We start from the raw sequence: 18,868 nt of genomic DNA, 5'->3' as shown, positions 1-18,868 counted from the left end.
TTAAGAAAAACAACTAATAGGGAGTAATCCCTATGTTAGTCTGATGTAAAAATAGGCAGCGATATTGGATACATTTTTGAGATTATAGATGTATGCCTATAGGTGATACATTTAGGTGGTTTTTAATTTATCAAATTTAAATTTTTTAGTTTAACTTCGGTATGTAGAAATAATAATGAATACATGTTAGCACGGGAAGGTGGTTTTGAACACAATAGATTTGAAATCCCATAAGGTAATTTAAAATTATTGGTGATTATATGTGTAAATTGAAGTATGAGATTTGTGAAGGTGGCTCTCGCTAAGGCAACATTACACATAACCCACCTAAATAATTTTGTTTAGTATTAATTTTGTTTAATGTGGGTTTGACAAATTATGTTCGATTTAGATACCAAGTGGGCAAATTACCAGTAGGAGAGATGGCCATCCCCTTGCCCTTAGTACTGTAACATATTTTTTGATAGGTGTTTATGTCAGTAACCATGACTACCTACTGGGTGATCGATCAGAATATTATTTGACACTCATCACTACATGTGCTACATGCACATTATCACGGTCACCGTTGACAGATTGTAAAATGGATTTGTATTGAAGTTAAAAATATATATTTGAAGTTTTTTCACTTTACCTAAAATATCCCGAACTGGAAGTTGCGGATTGTCACTTCCGGCTCCACGAGTTGTTGGAACGCAAGCTTGGCACCAAAGTTACAGGAGGGGGTGTGTATATCACTTATGTTTAAGCTTTATAGGCTGTGTTTTCACTAGTAATGTTGTTCTGATGAAGGTGATGCAAATTTCCCCAAAACGTTAAATACATTTTGTTTTTCTGAGACCCAAATTTTCCTGTGAGTGCATTTCTTGTTTGGATACGTATATTTATTATTAATAAATAATATATTATTATATATTGGTATAGATATATACAGATATATAGGAATATCTATTTATAAATACATAGAACATATTCTGCTATGTGCAGAACATAGGAATGAGAAATATTTACAGTAAATACATAGTATAACCAGAGGCGTAACTAGAAACCACAGGGGCCCAGGTGCAAGAATCTAAGAAGGGCCCCCACCCACCCCCCCCAAAAAAAAGTGAATTTGATACATATGCATGTTTACAAAACAAAAAAACCCACAAATAAACTTATAGGTATTACTCAATATCCAATAAATCTTAAAGGGCACATTAAACCTATATTTTTTTCTTTAATGAAAAAAAGAAAACTTTCCAATTATAATGCAAGATATAATTTAAATAGAGGGACATCCATCTACCCCTTCTGGTATATTTGCAGCATGGTAAATAAAGACAAAACCCTTCTGCAGCAGATGGCAACACTTACATGTAACTCTGTGTAGATCTTTCTTGGAAACGTACGGGAGATGGGCTTGTGGGGGTCTGAGGCTGAGTTTTTGACAACTGATCCCAGCCGTGCTTGCTTTAAATCCCCTCTTGGACACCGCTTGCTCTCGGAGGCAGTGGCACAAGCTCAGCTTCTCTGCTGCAGAATTGGAAATCCTGGACAAAATCAAGGCTCCCTGTTGCCACAAAGCGCATGCGCATTAGCCTGAAGCCTCTCCTCTGCCACACTCATCCTCTCCATAACTGTCTTCTCTAACTGCACACCTTTGTCTGTAGTCCTCCTCCCACTGCTAATGTGCACTCCTCTCTGCTGTCTGGATCTCTCCAATACTGACTATCCTAATCTCGCGCTGCCCCGATCAGTGAAGTCTCTCTCTCTTACTGACTTACTACACGTGCAGTCAGCCAAGAGGGGAGGAGGAGACAATATATGAGCCACAGTCAGGGATCAGGGATCATCATTCAATTCATCATGGAACTAGTTATTGTAAAAAAAAAGTTGATTTTTTTTTTTTGCTGAAGCTGGCCCCCCTTCAGGACCTCCCACTGGGCCTGGTCGCAGTTGCGTACGCTGCACCCCCGGTAGTTCCGCCCCTGAGTATATCAATTAAATATGAATATTGCATAAATATGCTTTTACATGTTTTCATCTACTTGACTTTCAATTTTTCAGTGCCACCCTCTGTCAATTTGTACTTAACCCTTACTAAGGGTCCCATTCTCTAAAACTCACCGTCATCAAGAGAAATATTCATCTTAATTTACTGCCCACTATATTGTAAATGATGTGTTTTGTTTTTGTTTTCTTTATTATACAGAATATTTGTTAAAGGGACACTAAACCCAAATTTTTTCTTTTGTGATTCAGATAGAGCATGACATTTTTAGCATCTTTCTAATTTACTCCTATTATCACATTTTCTTCATTCTCTTGGTATCTTTATTTGAAATGCAAGAATGTAAGTTTAGATGCCGGCCCATTTTTAGTGAACAACCTGGGTTGTCCTTGCTGATTGGTGGATAAATTCATCCACCAATAAAAAGTGCTGTCCAGAGTTCGGAACCTAAAAAAAGCTTAGATGCCTTCTTTTTCAAATAAAGATAGCAAGAGAACGAAGAAAAATTGATAATAGGAGTAAATTAGAAAGTTGCTTTAAATTGCATGTTCTATCTGAATCACAAAAGAAAAAATTTGGGTTCAGTGTCCCTTTAATTCCCCTTAATGAGATACATAATTCCCAAGGTAAATTTTTTTTTTTTACATAATTCCTGGTAAGCTTTGCAAATCATATGAGACATATTATAGAATCTCGCAAAATGCGTGAACTTTAGAGAACTGGTCCCTAAGAGAGTAATCACATAATCAAAGTTGTTCACCCGACTTAGGCCTAGTTTCCATTGAGGTGGTAAAGCTTGGAAACTGATGGTAACATAACAATTCTCTATAGACTTCAATAGAAATAAATGTTTTTATCATCAGTTTCCAAACTTTACTACCTCAATGGAAACTAGGCCTTATTTTCCTGCCATTGCAGATAAGGATATAGCTTGTGATTGGAAGATAAGCATGTGTACTGCACTATGATTGGCTTACAGTCCATATCTTTATCAGGGGTGGCACAGCATTCACAGTCACATGACTATATCTATATCTATAATTTTAACTGCTTAGTAATAGTTAAACACATAACGACAAAAGAGAATTTGTTAAAAAATTAAAATGCTCTAATATATTATCCTTATTCAGTAAAATTATTTGTATTTTGTTTGAGTACATTTTTTGTCACTTATATTTATTTAGCTCCAGATCAGGTTCCATTGATTGAAGACTTAGAACAGATTTTTATGCGTTCATGGCGAGAAACTCACCTTGCAGAAATTCGTCAATACCAGCACATCATGTCTCATGCCTTTCCCCACTTCCCGAATCCCATTACTCCGGTGACAGCTGCCCAACTTCCATGGTTGGCTGGACTTGCAGCCAGCTCTTGTAATGAAAGTGTTAAGATTATTGAATGCAGCTATTCCTTAGCAGAGGGAATTTCAGAAATGTTTAAATTGCTGATGGACGGGAAATTATCAAAGACCAACTATGTGGTTATAATTTGCACTTCAAGACAAACTGGAATAGATTCCTGCATTGTAGTAACAGGTAATATTGTTTTTATCTCTTACCTCACATAAACATAATATTTGCTTGCTGCTTCCGATTGTGATGTTACGTTTTTATTTCCTATAAGGGAAATTCCAGGCGCGGCTTTTAGTAGAAAGCATGCTCTCACCAGCGGATTACCTCAAAGAAGTCAGTTATGAAATAGTTAGTGGAAAAGTGGAGACTTTAGGAGCGTTCTTCAGCGCGTTGTGTCCAGGTAATTTAGCATTTAACTATTTTTTTTATCATATTTATATATTTTTTATACATATTTACAGATTGTTGAAGAGCAAGTGTCATTCATACTACTGATAGTAATTAGACATTTAGAATAGTGATCACTGAAGTGGAATGTGTTTGGCAGTTTAAATGTATAGTGAAGAGTACAATTTCTAACTGATAAAAATAATTACAATGTAAAGGAAATTATTTTAACCTAGAATAATCTGCACCAGCAATTCTTTACATGTCTAAAAAAACGATACGATCATCTACATTGAATCTAAGCAGTATTAAAAAACATTCATTTCTATATCTGTTCTTATCAGTTTAATATCTGATACGCGCCCTATCTGGGTGCCATATATTAAATGGATTTTTGAAACAGGGAGATGGAAGAAGAGCTTGCTCTGTCCACTCCACGCATTGACCTGGTATTGCAGTACCTCCAGGACCGGTGCAAAAAACAAAAAAAACCAAAAAAAAAAACCATTCATTTCTAAGCATAAAAAGATGACTTTATTCTTGGCAAATGTCATGAGTGATTGTTTGAAAGAGGTAAAACGCTGCCTCTGCCTCTCCATTTTTTCTCCAGTTTATCTTTTAGGATTTAGAGATTGTTGTTTAATAGTGAGTATTGTTTTATTTCCGTAGATGGAGATTTAGATATGGTGCTGGACAAAGTCTATCAAGAAAGCCAAGGGAATGCTTCTTTGTCTCCACCAAAAGCAAATATAGAGGCTAAAGCATCATCTACTTGTTCAGGTAAGTGACCCTTAGGGAAGACTGTGTAGTGAATAAATAAAATCTTGGTATCTGGATCACACAAGGTCTGTTAAATCATTTGTAGATAAAAGAATCTTCATTTCACAAAATCTGAGAACGGAGTAAAATAATATTAATAATAAAGAACTGTACAAATTACATGCACAATATATAATTTGTGAAGTACATAAGTTAATCCATATAATGTTTACATAAATTGTAAGATGAGGCGCTTTTTTACATTATGCCAAGAGTAATATTTAACCCAACACATGTATGTGATCAAATTCTGGCTGCCATTCCAATGCTTTGGATATTGATGTTGATTTGTTTCCAAGGAAGGTATAGGGGGTATTATCAGGGCATGAATGCATTTGTAATACTAAGGCCTAGATTTGGAGTTTGGCGGTAAAAGGGCTGTTAACGCTCCGCGGGCTTTTTTCTGGCTGCACCATAAAATTAACTCTGGTATCGAGAGTTCAAACAAATGCTGCGTTAGGCTCCAAAAAAGGAGCGTAGAGCATTTTTACCGCAAATGCAACTCTCGATACCAGAGTTGCTTACGGACGCGGCCAGCCTCAAAAACGTGCTCGTGCACGATTCCCCCATAGGAAACAATGGGACTGTTTGAGCTGAAAAAAAACCTAACACCTGCAAAAAAGCAGCGTTCAGCTCCTAACGCAGCCCCATTGTTTCCTATGGGGAAACACTTCCTACGTCTGCACCTAACACTCTAACATGTACCCCGAGTCTAAACACCCCTAACCTTACACTTATTAACCCCTAATCTGCCGCCCCCGCTATCGCTGACCCCTGCATATTTATTTTAACCCCTAATCTGCCGCTCCGTAAACCGCCGCAACCTACGTTATCCCTATGTACCCCTAATCTGCTGCCCTAACATCGCCGACCCCTATATTATATTTATTAACCCCTAATCTGCCCCCCACAACGTCGCCGACACCTGCCTACACTTATTAACCCCTAATCTGCCGAGCGGACCTGAGCGCTACTATAATAAAGTTATTAACCCCTAATCCGCCTCACTAACCCTATCATAAATAGTATTAACCCCTAATCTGCCCTCCCTAACATCGCCGACACCTAACTTCAATTATTAACCCCTAATCTGACGACCGGAGCTCACCGCTATTCTAATAAATGTATTAACCCCTAAAGCTAAGTCTAACCCTAACACTAACACCCCCCTAACTTAAATATAATTTACATCTAACGAAATAAATGAACTCTTATTAAATAACTTATTCTTATTTAAAGCTAAATACTTACCTGTAAAATAAATCCTAATATAGCTACAATATAAATTATAATTATATTATAGCTATTTTAGGATTAATATTTATTTTACAGGCAACTTTGTAATTATTTTAACCAGGTACAATAGCTATTAAATAGTTAAGAACTATTTAATAGTTACCTAGTTAAAATAATAACTAATTTACCTGTAAAATAAATCCTAACCTAAGATATAATTAAACCTAACACTACCCTATCAATAAAATAATTAAATAAACTACCTACAATTACCTACAATTAACCTAACACTACACTATCAATAAATTAATTAAACACAATTCCTACAAATAAATACAATTAAATAAACTAGCTAAAGTACAAAAAATAAAAAAGAACTAAGTTACAAAAAATAAAAAAATATTTGCAAACATAAGAAAAATATTACAACAATTTTAAACTAATTACACCTACTCTAAGCCCCCTAATAAAATAACAAAGACCCCCAAAATAAAAAATTCCCTACCCTATTCTAAATTAAAAAAGTTACAAGCTCTTTTACCTTACCAGCCCTGAACAGGGCCCTTTGCGGGGCATGCCCCAAGAATTTCAGCTCTTTTGCCTGTAAAAGAATAAATACAATACCCCCCCCCAACATTACAACCCACCACCCACATACCCCTAATCTAACCCAAACCCCCCTTAAATAAACCTAACACTAAGCCCCTGAAGATCTTCCTACCTTGTCTTCACCATCCAGGTTCACCGATCCGTCCTGAAGAGCTCCTCCGATGTCCTGATCCAAGCCCAAGCGGGGGGCTGAAGAGGTCCATGATCCGGTCAAAGTCTTCATCCAAGCGGGGCAGAAGAGGATTCAATCTGATTGGCTGATTGGATCAGCCAATCGGATTGAACTAGATTCTGATTGGCTGATTCCATCAGCCAATCAGAATTTTCCTACCTTAATTCCGATTGGCTGATAGAATCCTATCAGCCAATCGGAATTCGAGGGACGCCATCTTGGATGACGTCCCTTAAAGGAACAGTCATTCGTCGTTCAGTCGTCGGTCCGGATGGATGTTCCGCGCTGGAGGTCTTCAGGATCCTGCCGCTTCGCTCCGGATGGAAGACCATAGAAGATGCCGCCTGGATGATGACTTCAATCGGATGGAAGATCCTCTTCTGCCCCACTTGGATGAAGACTTTGACCGGATCATGGACCTCTTCAGCCCCCCGCTTGGGCTTGGATCAGGACATCGGAGGAGCTCTTCAGGACGGATCGGTGAACCTGGATGGTGAAGACAAGGTAGGAAGATCTTCAGGGGCTTAGTGTTAGGTTTATTTAAGGGGGGTTTGGGTTAGATTAGGGGTATGTGGGTGGTGGGTTGTAATGTTGGGGGGGGGGTATTGTATTTATTCTTTTACAGGCAAAAGAGCTGAAACTCTTGGGGCATGCCCCGCAAAGGGCACTGTTCAGGGCTGGTAAGGTAAAAGAGCTTGTAACTTTTTTAATTTAGAATAGGGTAGGGATTTTTTTATTTTGGGGGTCTTTGTTATTTTATTAGGGGGCTTAGAGTAGGTGTAATTAGTTTAAAATTGTTTTAATATTTTTCTTATGTTTGTAAATGTTTTTTTATTTTTTGTAACTTAGTTCTTTTTTATTTTTTGTACTTTAGCTAGTTTATTTAATTGTATTTATTTGTAGGAATTGTGTTTAATTAATTTATTGATAGTGTAGTGTTAGGTTAATTGTAGGTAATTGTAGGTAGTTTAATTATTTTATTGATAGGGTAGTGTTAGGTTTAATTATATCTTAGGTTAGGATTTATTTTACAGGTAAATTAGTTATTATTTTAACTAGGTAACTATTAAATAGTTCTTAACTATTTAATAGCTATTGTACCTGGTTAAAATAATTACAAAGTTGCCTGTAAAATAAATATTAATCCTAAAATAGCTATAATATAATTATAATTTATATTGTAGCTATATTAGGATTTATTTTACAGGTAAGTATTTAGCTTTAAATAGGAATAAGTTATTTAATAAGAGTTAATTTATTTCGTTAGATGTAAATTATATTTAAGTTAGGGGGGTGTTAGGGTTATGGTTAGACTTAGCTTTAGGGGTTAATACATTTATTAGAATAGCGGTGAGCTCCGGTCGTCAGATTAGGGGTTAATAATTGAAGGTAGGTGTCGGCGATGTTAGGGAGGGCAGATTAGGGGTTAATACTATTTATGATAGGGTTAGTGAGGCGGGTTAGGGGTTAATAACTTTATTATAGTAGCGCTCAGGTCCGCTCGGCAGATTAGGGGTTAATAAGTGTAGGCAGGTGTCGGCGACGTTGAGGGGGGCAGATTAGGGGTTAATAAATATAATATAGGGGTCGGCGGTGTTAGGGGTAGCAGATTAGGGGTACATAGGGATAACGTAGGTGGCGGCGCTTTGCGGTCGGAAGATTAGGGGTTAATTATTTTAAGTAGCTGGCGGCGACGTTGTGGGGGGCAGGTTAGGGGTTAATAAATGTAATACAGGGGTCGGCGGGGTTAGGGGCAGCAGATTAGGGGTACATAAGTATAACGTAGGTGGCGGTCGGCAGATTAGGGGTTAAAAATTTTAATCGAGTGGCGGCGATGTGGGGGGAGCTCGGTTTAGGGGTACATAGGTAGTTTATGGGTGTTAGTGTACTTTAGGGTACAGTAGTTAAGAGCTTTATGAACCGGCGTTAGCCAGAAAGCTCTTAACTCCTGCTATTTTCAGGCGGCTGGAGTTTTGTCGTTAGAGCTCTAACGCTCACTTCAGAAACGACTCTAAATACCGGCGTTAGAAAGATCCCATTGAAAAGATAGGATACGCAAATGGCGTAGGGGGATCTGCGGTATGGAAAAGTCGCGGCTGAAAAGTGAGCGTTAGACCCTTTAATCACTGACTCCAAATACCAGCGGGCGGCCAAAACCAGCGTTAGGAGCCTCTAACGCTGGTTTTGACGGCTACCGCCGAACTCCAAATCTAGGCCCAAGTTATCATATGGTAGTGTAATGGATTGAAATGGCTTTACAACCTGCAGAAAGCAAACTGATGCACAGGAATTATGTTAAACTGGTATAGATCACTCTTTATCAGTTTAAAGGACCGCTTAATGCAGTCGAATTACATAATAAAAAGACAATGCAAAAGCACTTACTTTGAATTTCAAATAAGCAGTAGATTTTTTTCTGACAAATCTATTTATTCTCCCATTTTCTGCCCCCCCTGTATCATGGACAGACACCAGCCAATCACAGACTAGTATACGTATACCCTGTGCGGTTGTGCACATGCTCCGTAGGATTTTATTCTCAAGAAAGTGGGAAATATAAGAAGACTGTGCAAAATGTAATTATGAATTAAATTGGAAAGTGTCTTAAAACTGCTGCTCTATCTGAATCATAAATGTTTATTTTGACTTGAGTGTCCCTTTAAGGTCATTATAGCACAAGTAAATAACTTAGGAATTGGTGGACCCCTATCTGCTAGTGGTGTCTGCTACAAGTTACAAACAATTGTTCTAGAACTACACATGACTGACACCATTCAGAGCCGTGACTGATTCCTTTTGTCTTTACCTGCAGGTTACAACATTGAATGGAGCCAGGTCCGGCCTTCGCAGCTGGTGGTAGCTCAGAAGCTGTTGTCTCACGTTTGCTCCATTGCAGATTCCAGCACTCAGAACCTGGATTTGGGATCTTTTGAGAAAGTAGATTTTCTTATCTGTGTTCCTCCATCTGAGGTTATGTATCAGCAAACTCTCACCCAGCTCTGGAGCTCAGGTACTGGTGCATTATAAAAATCTAAATGTCAAAAAATCTCCAGCCCAACAATAGCATGACACTGACTGGGCCTGGACTCTTGATTGCATATTTACATCATCCTTTTCATTTTTATCATCTTTTTATCATGTAGAATCTAAGAGGGCTTTTTATTAGTAGAAACAAATTTGTTTAATCAAAATATATATAAAAAAGAAACTGGTTGTTTAAAAAAAAAAAAACAGCTAACACCATACTTGTTTTCTTGCAAACTGAGCACTTAGAAATTCTCAAGGTTTTATACTGGATTTTTATATCAGTATCTATGCATATTCTTCTTTTTAGTACTGTCTATTACATGCAGTTATATGAAAATTGGTGTATACTGTCCCTTTAATAGTAAAGCATTGCACTCACGAGAACGCTTCCATAGGCTCCAATGGGTGCCTCGTTCTCATGCTGTCAGACATGGCATGAGAACCTAGCGCAGCGAAGGGGATAAGTTGTGCAGCGATGGGCAGCAAATTAAAATATATATGTATATAAGCACTTACATATACAGTATATTTACAGGGAGCACACATAGATCGCAATGTAAAGGCACATTTCAGTGCCGTTTTTATTCTGACACCCCACACCCGCTTAATTTAACCCCTAGAAACTGCTTAGTGCAGATATTTAAAAAAAAATAAAAAAATGCTAATCATTATTTATTTTAAAAAAGGCACAGTAGACTAAACTTTGGGGGCAATTGGGGCACTTTTGGAAAATTAACCAGAGATCTGATCTCTGGTTACTTTTCTAAACGCTAATTGCTACCGCAAGCTTGAAATGGCTGGTTATTTATCGGGCGCCCATAAACGGGCAAATTTGCCAGTTCACGGGTGTGTGCGATAAAATAACGCTTACTTGTAATCTAACCCTAAAACTTTTTTTAGTCAATTATTTTGTATATATTTAAACAGCTAACGAAACTTTAAAAAATACATCTAAACGTTATTCTCAACTAATTTTCTAGCATTTCTTTCTTTCATATGATGAGGAGAGTCCATGGGTGTCCATGACATGTGGGATACACCCTCAAAAGAATTTATAATCTCTCCCAACCCTACTCCTCTCCAGTTAGTTTTTGGCCTCAGAGGTGAGAGGTTGAGTGAAGTGTACTACAATCAAGATTTTATTATTTTCTCATTTCTTTACTGGGAGCTCAGACCAGACTTGAGACCCTATCCACCTCTTTCAGTTTTCTCTAAAGAAGATTAAAAATGGATACTGAAACAGGGATTGAGGATTACTTACCTCTCTTATGGCATTGTTAGTACCCTCACAGGTAAATCTCTCAGCCATAACTGTCCTTTGGTGTCTCAGGGACCCCGTCTCTCAGCCTCCCCAAAGGGGTTACAGGTATATCCGATTATATCCTCTGTAGTATTTATACTGGCACTGGATGGGCTCTCTACTCCATCAGAGTTTCAGTGAGGGAGAAAGGCCTCAAAAAGTTGGTAAGATCAGTGGAGGGGTATGCAGTCAAGGTAAGTGACTCAGATACCACACACATAGCCTATTTACTATCACTGGTATCCTTTTCCATAGATACCATATCTGGGCTCCAAATTTTCCAATATCATTCTCTACACTTCCCTTAGCAGCTTTCTTTTTTTTTTTAAAACATATATTTATTAATTGCAATCCAATATCCAAGTACAGCAAAAAACACAAGAACATAATAACAGAAGAAAAAAACGTGCATAATAAACGCACATGAATATTTTGACTGAAAATCTTTAACCTCATTAACCTTTAATTCAGGAGTTGCCTTCTTATTTATACATATACTTTTGGATTAACAGTTTTTAAACCTGAAAATAAAAGAGAAGAAGAAAAATAAAAAAAAAATAAAAATAGATTCCCCCCTGTCTCCCAGAAACCCAGGCCCTGGCCCATGAGATACGATTCAAAAGCAATAACCTTTAAGATATTTAATGACCCTTAGTATACTTCTCTATAAAGTGAGATCCAAGATGCTGGAAATTCACCTAGTAGTACTAATTCTGCAAAGCTATCAGAGCTCAAGAAGGGATTCAATATACATCTTTGAACTTGGGCGGAATATGTTTTAATTATAGGGAGCCATCTTATTAAAAATGTTTTAATTTTTTTTTCCCCTGCTAATTGCGTATGAAAGGATTCAAATATGATTTGGTTTTGTATTTCTTTAATAAAGAGTGGAAAACTAGGGGCTGTTTTTCCCTTCCATGTTTTCAGTATTAAATGTCTGGTCAGTAAGATTATTGTATTAAGTATATTTTCATGTAGGGCTTGATTATCTGTATGATTTTTAAGAAATATGATCTCTTCTAACCCAATAGAGATGTCAACCCTAAAGGTTTTATTAAGCCAAAAAATAACCTTTTTCCAGAATTGATTAATCTTGGGGCAACGTCCAAACATGTGCAAGATATCTGCCTTTAAATACGTACAACTTGGTCAGGAGAATGTTTGTGATGTGAACATTCTTCTTAGTCTAGATGGGGTATAATAATAGTTATTCAGCAGCTTCATGTGTGATTCTTTCCAATTTATTGAGATCTTACATTTACTTAGGGCTAAAAAACTTGTCTTTATTTTTTCATGGTTCATGTCAGGGAAATAGGGTATCCAAGTATCGGATATTTTATCTTAAAAAAATTGACTTTGTTTAGCCAACATTATATTATTATATTAATGAAATTGACGAAGTTCCACCTGAAAACTTTTGTATATATATTCTAATATCAGACCATGCACCACATCTATCCAGAATCCAACCTTTACTACCAATAAAATGTCGTACTTGTAAATAAGCAAAGAGACTATTTCTAGGAAGATCAAATTGCCTTACAAGCGATTCAAATGAAAGTGACTGACCAGAGTCTAGTAGTATTTGATAGACATATTTCAAACCCTTTTCTTCCCAGGTTTTAAATACTGCCTGGGTATTTCCAGGAATGAATTCCGCATTGCCTTTTATTGGAAGATATTCGGAAAACAAATAGTTTGCTCCAATTAAGTGGCAAAATTTGCGCCATGCTATCAATATATTATTAAAAGATATTAAGTTACGTATATTAATCGGGATTTCACCTGGGGAGTTATGTAAAATAGCTTTAAGTGAATAAGGGTAGATCATATAGCTTTCAAGATCAGTTGAAGAAAACCAATTGGTTTCTGCTAACCAGTCAAATGCAATTTTGACCAAAGCGGCCAGGTTATACAAACTAATATTGGGTAGTGCAGTATTACGTTTTTGAGTCAATTTATTGATAGAAATACATGCTTTCCTACCATGCCATATGAACTTACTAAACATGGCATTTATTTTATTAATATCTGATTTCTTTAAGAGTAACGGTAGATTCTGCAGAGGATATAATAATTGTGGAAAAATAATTGTTTTTAATAGACTAACTCTAGCTGTTATAGATAAGGGAAAAGCTGTCCAAATTTCTAGGTTTGTCTTGATCTTTTGAATAAGCATTTGATAATTTAAATTATACCAGTTCTGGGGTTTTTTATGCAGATATAAACCTAGATATGTAAGAGTGTCGACAACTTTAAACGGAAGTTCCTGTATACTATATTTAGTCTTCTGTAGCCACATCAGTTCACTTTTAGTATAGTTTATTTTATATCCTGAAAACGTACTAAAAAGATTTAAATATGTTAAGATTACAGGTATTACCTGGGAAGTATTATATAGAAAAATTATAATATCATCAGCGTATAGAAGAATTTTTAATGTTGGTGTAACTAAAGGGGTCCCTATGCATACCTGTCTTAACCGGATGGCCAGAGGTTTAAGAGCAATATTAAACAGTAGCGGGGAGAGTGGGCAGCCCTGTCTTGTGCCTTTTTTTAATGAGATTGCCCTAGTTAGTGATCCGTTAATCAATAGAAAAGATACTGGGTTCCTATATAAATTGTGTATAAAGTGAACAAAATGATTTTTGAATCCAAATTTTTCCAATGCTTTGAAAAGATAGTCCCATTCAATCGAGTCAAAGGCCTTCTCGGCATCAAGCGTTAGTAAGGCTGTATCGTATTTTGATTGTTTCCCTTTGGTATTTTTTATATTCCATATATAATCTAAAAAGGTTATTACTTTGCTGATGTTTTTTGATGATTTTCTAGATGCCATGAAGCCCGTTTGATCCGAGTGAATGATTCCATCAAGACAATTCATTAATCTAGCAGCCACAATTGATGTTAAGATTTTGTAGTCTGCGTTCAAGACCGATATTGGCCTATATGATGATAAATCTTCCATATTTTTACCTTTTTTGGTATTAACGTAATGTTTGCCGCTGAGAAATAAGCTGACATTGGATTGTTATGTATAAAATAATTATTAAAAAGTTTTTCTAGTATCGGACTAACCTCCTCTACCAGGATTTTCAAATATTCTGACGGCAGACAGTCTGGACCTGCTGCTTTATTCAGGTTAGCCTCGTTAATTGCCTTAACTATCTCTTGTATAGTAATAGGTGCATTCAGGGCTGTAAGTTGTTCCTAAGTAATTCGAGGTATTGTGACTTGTGACCAGAAGTTTTCTTGATTAATCTCATCCCCACTAGTATTTGTATATAACTGCTGGTAATAATTAAAAAATAACTTGCTAATATCTCTAGAGTCTGTATACCTCTGGTCGCCATCTTTAATAGCTAATATGACATTTTTCTTCTTTCTATTTTTAATTATGCTGGCTAAATACTTAGCCGAGCAGCCATGAAATCCTTTAAACTTAGTACTAATATTTTGCTCTTCTTCCTGAGATTTTTGTCTTAGCACAATATCCCTTTCCTGTCTTGCCTTATTATAGTTCCCCCAATTTATATCTGATGGATTATTATAAAACTTTTTATATGCATTTTTGACCTGATTAGATAGCTGTCTTTCCCTGGCTAGTGCTTTCTTTTTTCTACTATTCACATATGACTTAATTTCTCCCCTTAACACCGCTTTAGATGCTTCCCAAAAAATTTGGACTTTATTGAGGTATGTGATGTTATGTGTACAATAGTCTCTCCATTTCTGTTTTAACCAGTAGGCAAACCTAGTATTATTATATAAATAAAAGTTGGTAAGATCAGTGGAGGGGTACTGCAATCAAGATAAGTGACTCAGACACCACACACATAGCCTATTTACTATCACTGGTATCCTATTCCATAGATACCATATCTGGGCTCCAAATTTTCCAATATCATTCTCTACACTTCCCTTAGCAGCTTTCTTATGTTTTTTTCCACAAACATTTACTTTTTCAATACTTTTTAAAAATGTGTTACTGTCTCTTTAAGAGAACCGTTGATTGCGCTATGTGGTTAGCGGTTCTCTTTCTTTTCATAGCAGTTAGGTTAGGGATCACTTATGTGCCATCTGGATAAGGTTTTACTTTTTTTTTTTACAAAATCTGTGTTTTTCATTTTTTTTTTTACTTCAGGCTGTTTTCTTTTTGTTGCCACCTTTCCTTGGCGCCCTTTCTCCTCATCTCCACCGCTCTGAAAACAAGAGATTTTTTATCTGAGGTACTATAGACTTTTTTCTAATCTGCTTGTCTATAATTTAACCATTCCTTGGTTGTGAGTACCCTCACAAGAGCTGCTAAGTGGGTTGGAAATATTTACATAAGCTTTTATGTGTTTTAAAAATATTATTTATTTATATTTTATAGATTTTTATAAAAAAAATTGGGGCCTACCTTTCTACATTTGAACCTTTTACAGGGTTAATAGGTGTATTTAAGGGCTGTTACTTGTATTATTGTTGTTAATACAATTGTTTTTTTTAGGTGTTGTACATTTAATCTGTACTTCAGTATTTCACAGTTTTACTTATATATACCCCATTTAATATGTCTGACCCATTAGAGGGAACTTCCAGGGATTTTAATGCAGCTCAAGAAACAAATGCTGTTCATTTTCCCTGTTTGTTTTGCAAAACTGTTCCAGTGGACCAGATTAATCAGCTATGTGTTAAAGGGACATAAAACAGGTTGAGATCTGTTCATATCCTAAAAGGGCTAATTAATTAAAAATAGTTTGCATAAATAAATTGTTTAAAAATTGCTGGCAAATATATTAAAATAATTTTCAAAAATAAGCAAAATGTATTACATAGTTAAGCTGCCTGGAGCAGCCAACTCCACCCCTCTTATCAGTGTTTAGACACAGGCATTGTATTTCAATGAGTTCACAGCTTCTAGGGATGCTCCAGCAGATAATCCCTATTCACTTTTGTTTTCTACCAAAAGCAACCATAGATATAGATACAGTCATCAAAGGAATTGGGAGTTAGAGCTTTTCAATTCAGAAACTTAAAAGAAAGGGTTAATAGCGAGGAACTGCAGTATAAATTTGCAGGTAAAGTAATTAATGTACATACTATTATATTTTGTCTCTATCCCAACTTGTTTTATGTCCCTTTAAAGTGAAAGTAAATCCTAGCGTTTTACAAACGCTAGGATTTACTATTGAAACAATTAAAGGGCACTTTCATTCATGAAGTATAAGATACTTCATGTAGAAAGCTCCTTTATTTGATTCAATCAATTGCCGTTTTTAGCTGCTACAGCAGCCCACGGCTAAAAATTTTTTTGGCTAAGAGGTGATGTTTTCACCTCTTAGCCAATAGCCGTGCAGTAAATCCAGCTTGGCGCCCATGGGAGCCGGATTTACTGCATTGCTATTGGCTAAAAGGTGAAAACGTCACCTGTTAGCCAATTTTGTTTTAGCCGTGCTCTGCTGTAGGAGCTAAGAGTGGCGATTGATTGAATCAAATAAAGGAGCTTTCTACATGAAGTATCTTATACTTCATGAATGAAAGTGCCCTTTATTTGTTTCAATAGTAAATCCTAGCGTTTGTAAAACGCTAGGATTTACTTTCACTTTAACTGTTTCCCACATTTCCAGTTTCCAAACTATAATTCTGTTAGGCCTAGATTTAGAGTTCGGCGGTAAAAGGGCTGTTAACGCTCCGCGGGCTTTTTTCTGGCCGCACCATAAATTTAACTCTGGTATCGAGAGTTAAAACAAATGCTGCGTTAGGCTCCAAAAAAGGAGCGTAGGGCATTTTTACCGCAAATGCAACTCTCGATACCAGAGTTGCTTACGGACGCGGCCGGCATCAAAAACGTGCTCGTGCACGATTCTCCCATAGGAAACAATGGGGCTGTTTGAGCTGAAAAAAAACCTAACACCTGCAAAAAAGCAGCGTTCAGCTCCTAACGCAGCCCCATTGTTTCCTATGGGGAAACACTTCCTACGTCTGCACCTAACACTCTAACATGTACCCCGAGTCTAAACACCCCTAACCTTACACTTATTAACCCCTAATCTGCCGCCCCCGCTATCGCTGACCCCTGCATTACACTTTTAACCCCTAATCTGCCGCTCCGTAAACCGCCGCCACCTACGTTATCTCTATGTACCCCTAATCTGCTGCCCTAACATCACCGACCCCTATGTTATATTTATTAACCCCTAATCTGCCCCCCACAACGTCGCCGACACCTACCTACACTTATTAACCCCTAATCTGCCGAGCGGACCTGAGCGCTACTATAATAAATGTATTAACCCCTAATCCGCCTCACTAACCCTATCATAAATAGTATTAACCCCTAATCTGCCCTCCCTAACATCGCCGACACCTACCTTCAATTATTAACCCCTAATCTGCCGACCGGAGCTCACCGCTATTCTAATAAATGTATTAACCCCTAAAGCTAAGTCTAACCCTAACACTAACACCCCCCTAAGTTAAATATAATTTTTATCTAACGAAATAAATTAACTCTTATTAAATAAATGATTCCTATTTAAAGCTAAATACTTACCTGTAAAATAAATCCTAATATAGCTACAATATAAATTACATTTATATTATAGCTATTTTAGGATTAATATTTATTTTACAGGCAACTTTGTAATTATTTTAACCAGGTACAATAGCTATTAAATAGTTAAGAACTATTTAATAGTTACCTAGTTAAAATAATTACAAATTTACCTGTAAAATAAATCCTAACCTAAGATATAATTAAACCTAACACTACCCTATCAATAAAATAATTAAATAAACTACCTACAATTACCTACAATTAACCTAACACTACACTATCAATAAATTAATTAAACACAATTGCTACAAATAAATACAATTAAATAAACTATCTAAAGTACAAAAAATAAAAAAGAACTAAGTTACAGAAAATAAAAAAATATTTACAAACATAAGAAAAATATTACAACAATTTTAAACTAATTACACCTACTCTAAGCCCCCTAATAAAATAACAAAGACCCCCAAAATAAAAAATTCCCTACCCTATTCTAAAATACAAAAATTACAAGCTCTTTTACCTTACCAGCCCTGAACAGGGCCCTTTGCGGGGCATGCCCCAAGAATTTCAGCTCTTTTGCCTGTAAAAAAAAACATACAATACCCCCCCCCCAACATTACAACCCACCACCCACATACCCCTAATCTAACCCAAACCCCCTTAAATAAACCTAACACTAATCCCCTGAAGATCTTCCTACCTTGTCTTCACCATCCAGGTATCACCGATCCGTCCTGGCTCCAAGATCTTCATCCAACCCAAGCGGGGGTTGGCGATCCATAATCCGGTGCTCCAAAGTCTTCCTCCTATCCGGCAAGAAGAGGACATCCGGACCGGCAAACATCTTCTCCAAGCGGCATCTTCTATGTTCTTCCATCCGATGACGACCGGCTCCATCTTGAAGACCTCCAGCGCGGATCCATCCTCTTCTTCCGACGACTAGACGACGAATGACGGTTCCTTTAAGGGACGTCATCCAAGATGGCGTCCCTCGAATTCCGATTGGCTGATAGGATTCTATCAGCCAATCGGAATTAAGGTAGGAATATTCTGATTGGCTGATGGAATCAGCCAATCAGAATCAAGTTCAATCCGATTGGCTGATCCAATCAGCCAATCAGATTGAGCTCGCATTCTATTGGCTGATCGGAACAGCCAATAGAATGCGAGCTCAATCTGATTGGCTGATTGGATCAGCCAATCGGATTGAACTTGATTCTGATTGGCTGATTCCATCAGCCAATCAGAAAATTCCTACCTTAATTCCGATTGACTGATAGAATCCTATCAGCCAATCGGAATTCGAGGGACGCCATCTTGGATGACGTCCCTTAAAGGAACCGTCATTCGTCGTCTAGTCGTCGGAAGAAGAGGATGGATCCGCGCTGGAGGTCTTCAAGATGGAGCCGGTCGTCATCGGATGGAA

At 37.0% G+C, this 18,868-nt stretch overlaps 1 protein-coding gene and 1 pseudogene across 1 annotated transcript in view; both read left to right on the top strand.

Annotated features, from left to right (window-relative positions):
* GREB1 (growth regulating estrogen receptor binding 1) overlaps positions 1 to 18,868 on the top strand; it is a 264,014-nt gene that overhangs the window by 163,839 nt on the left and 81,307 nt on the right. Inside the window, exons 11-14 of the mRNA XM_053709674.1 lie at positions 3,181 to 3,531; positions 3,620 to 3,748; positions 4,405 to 4,515; positions 9,384 to 9,581. Of these exons, the coding sequence (XP_053565649.1) occupies positions 3,181 to 3,531; positions 3,620 to 3,748; positions 4,405 to 4,515; positions 9,384 to 9,581 (789 nt within the window). The remainder of the gene's footprint in view (positions 1 to 3,180; positions 3,532 to 3,619; positions 3,749 to 4,404; positions 4,516 to 9,383; positions 9,582 to 18,868) is intronic.
* On the top strand, positions 4,049 to 4,218 carry LOC128658513 (uncharacterized; annotated as a pseudogene).

The sequence above is a fragment of the Bombina bombina genome, chromosome 4 (genome assembly GCF_027579735.1).
Source record: "Bombina bombina isolate aBomBom1 chromosome 4, aBomBom1.pri, whole genome shotgun sequence".
NCBI classification, from domain to species: Eukaryota; Metazoa; Chordata; class Amphibia; order Anura; family Bombinatoridae; genus Bombina; species Bombina bombina.
The sequence above is the reverse complement of the archived record's forward strand: the minus strand, read 5'-3'. Positions and strand labels throughout refer to the sequence as shown.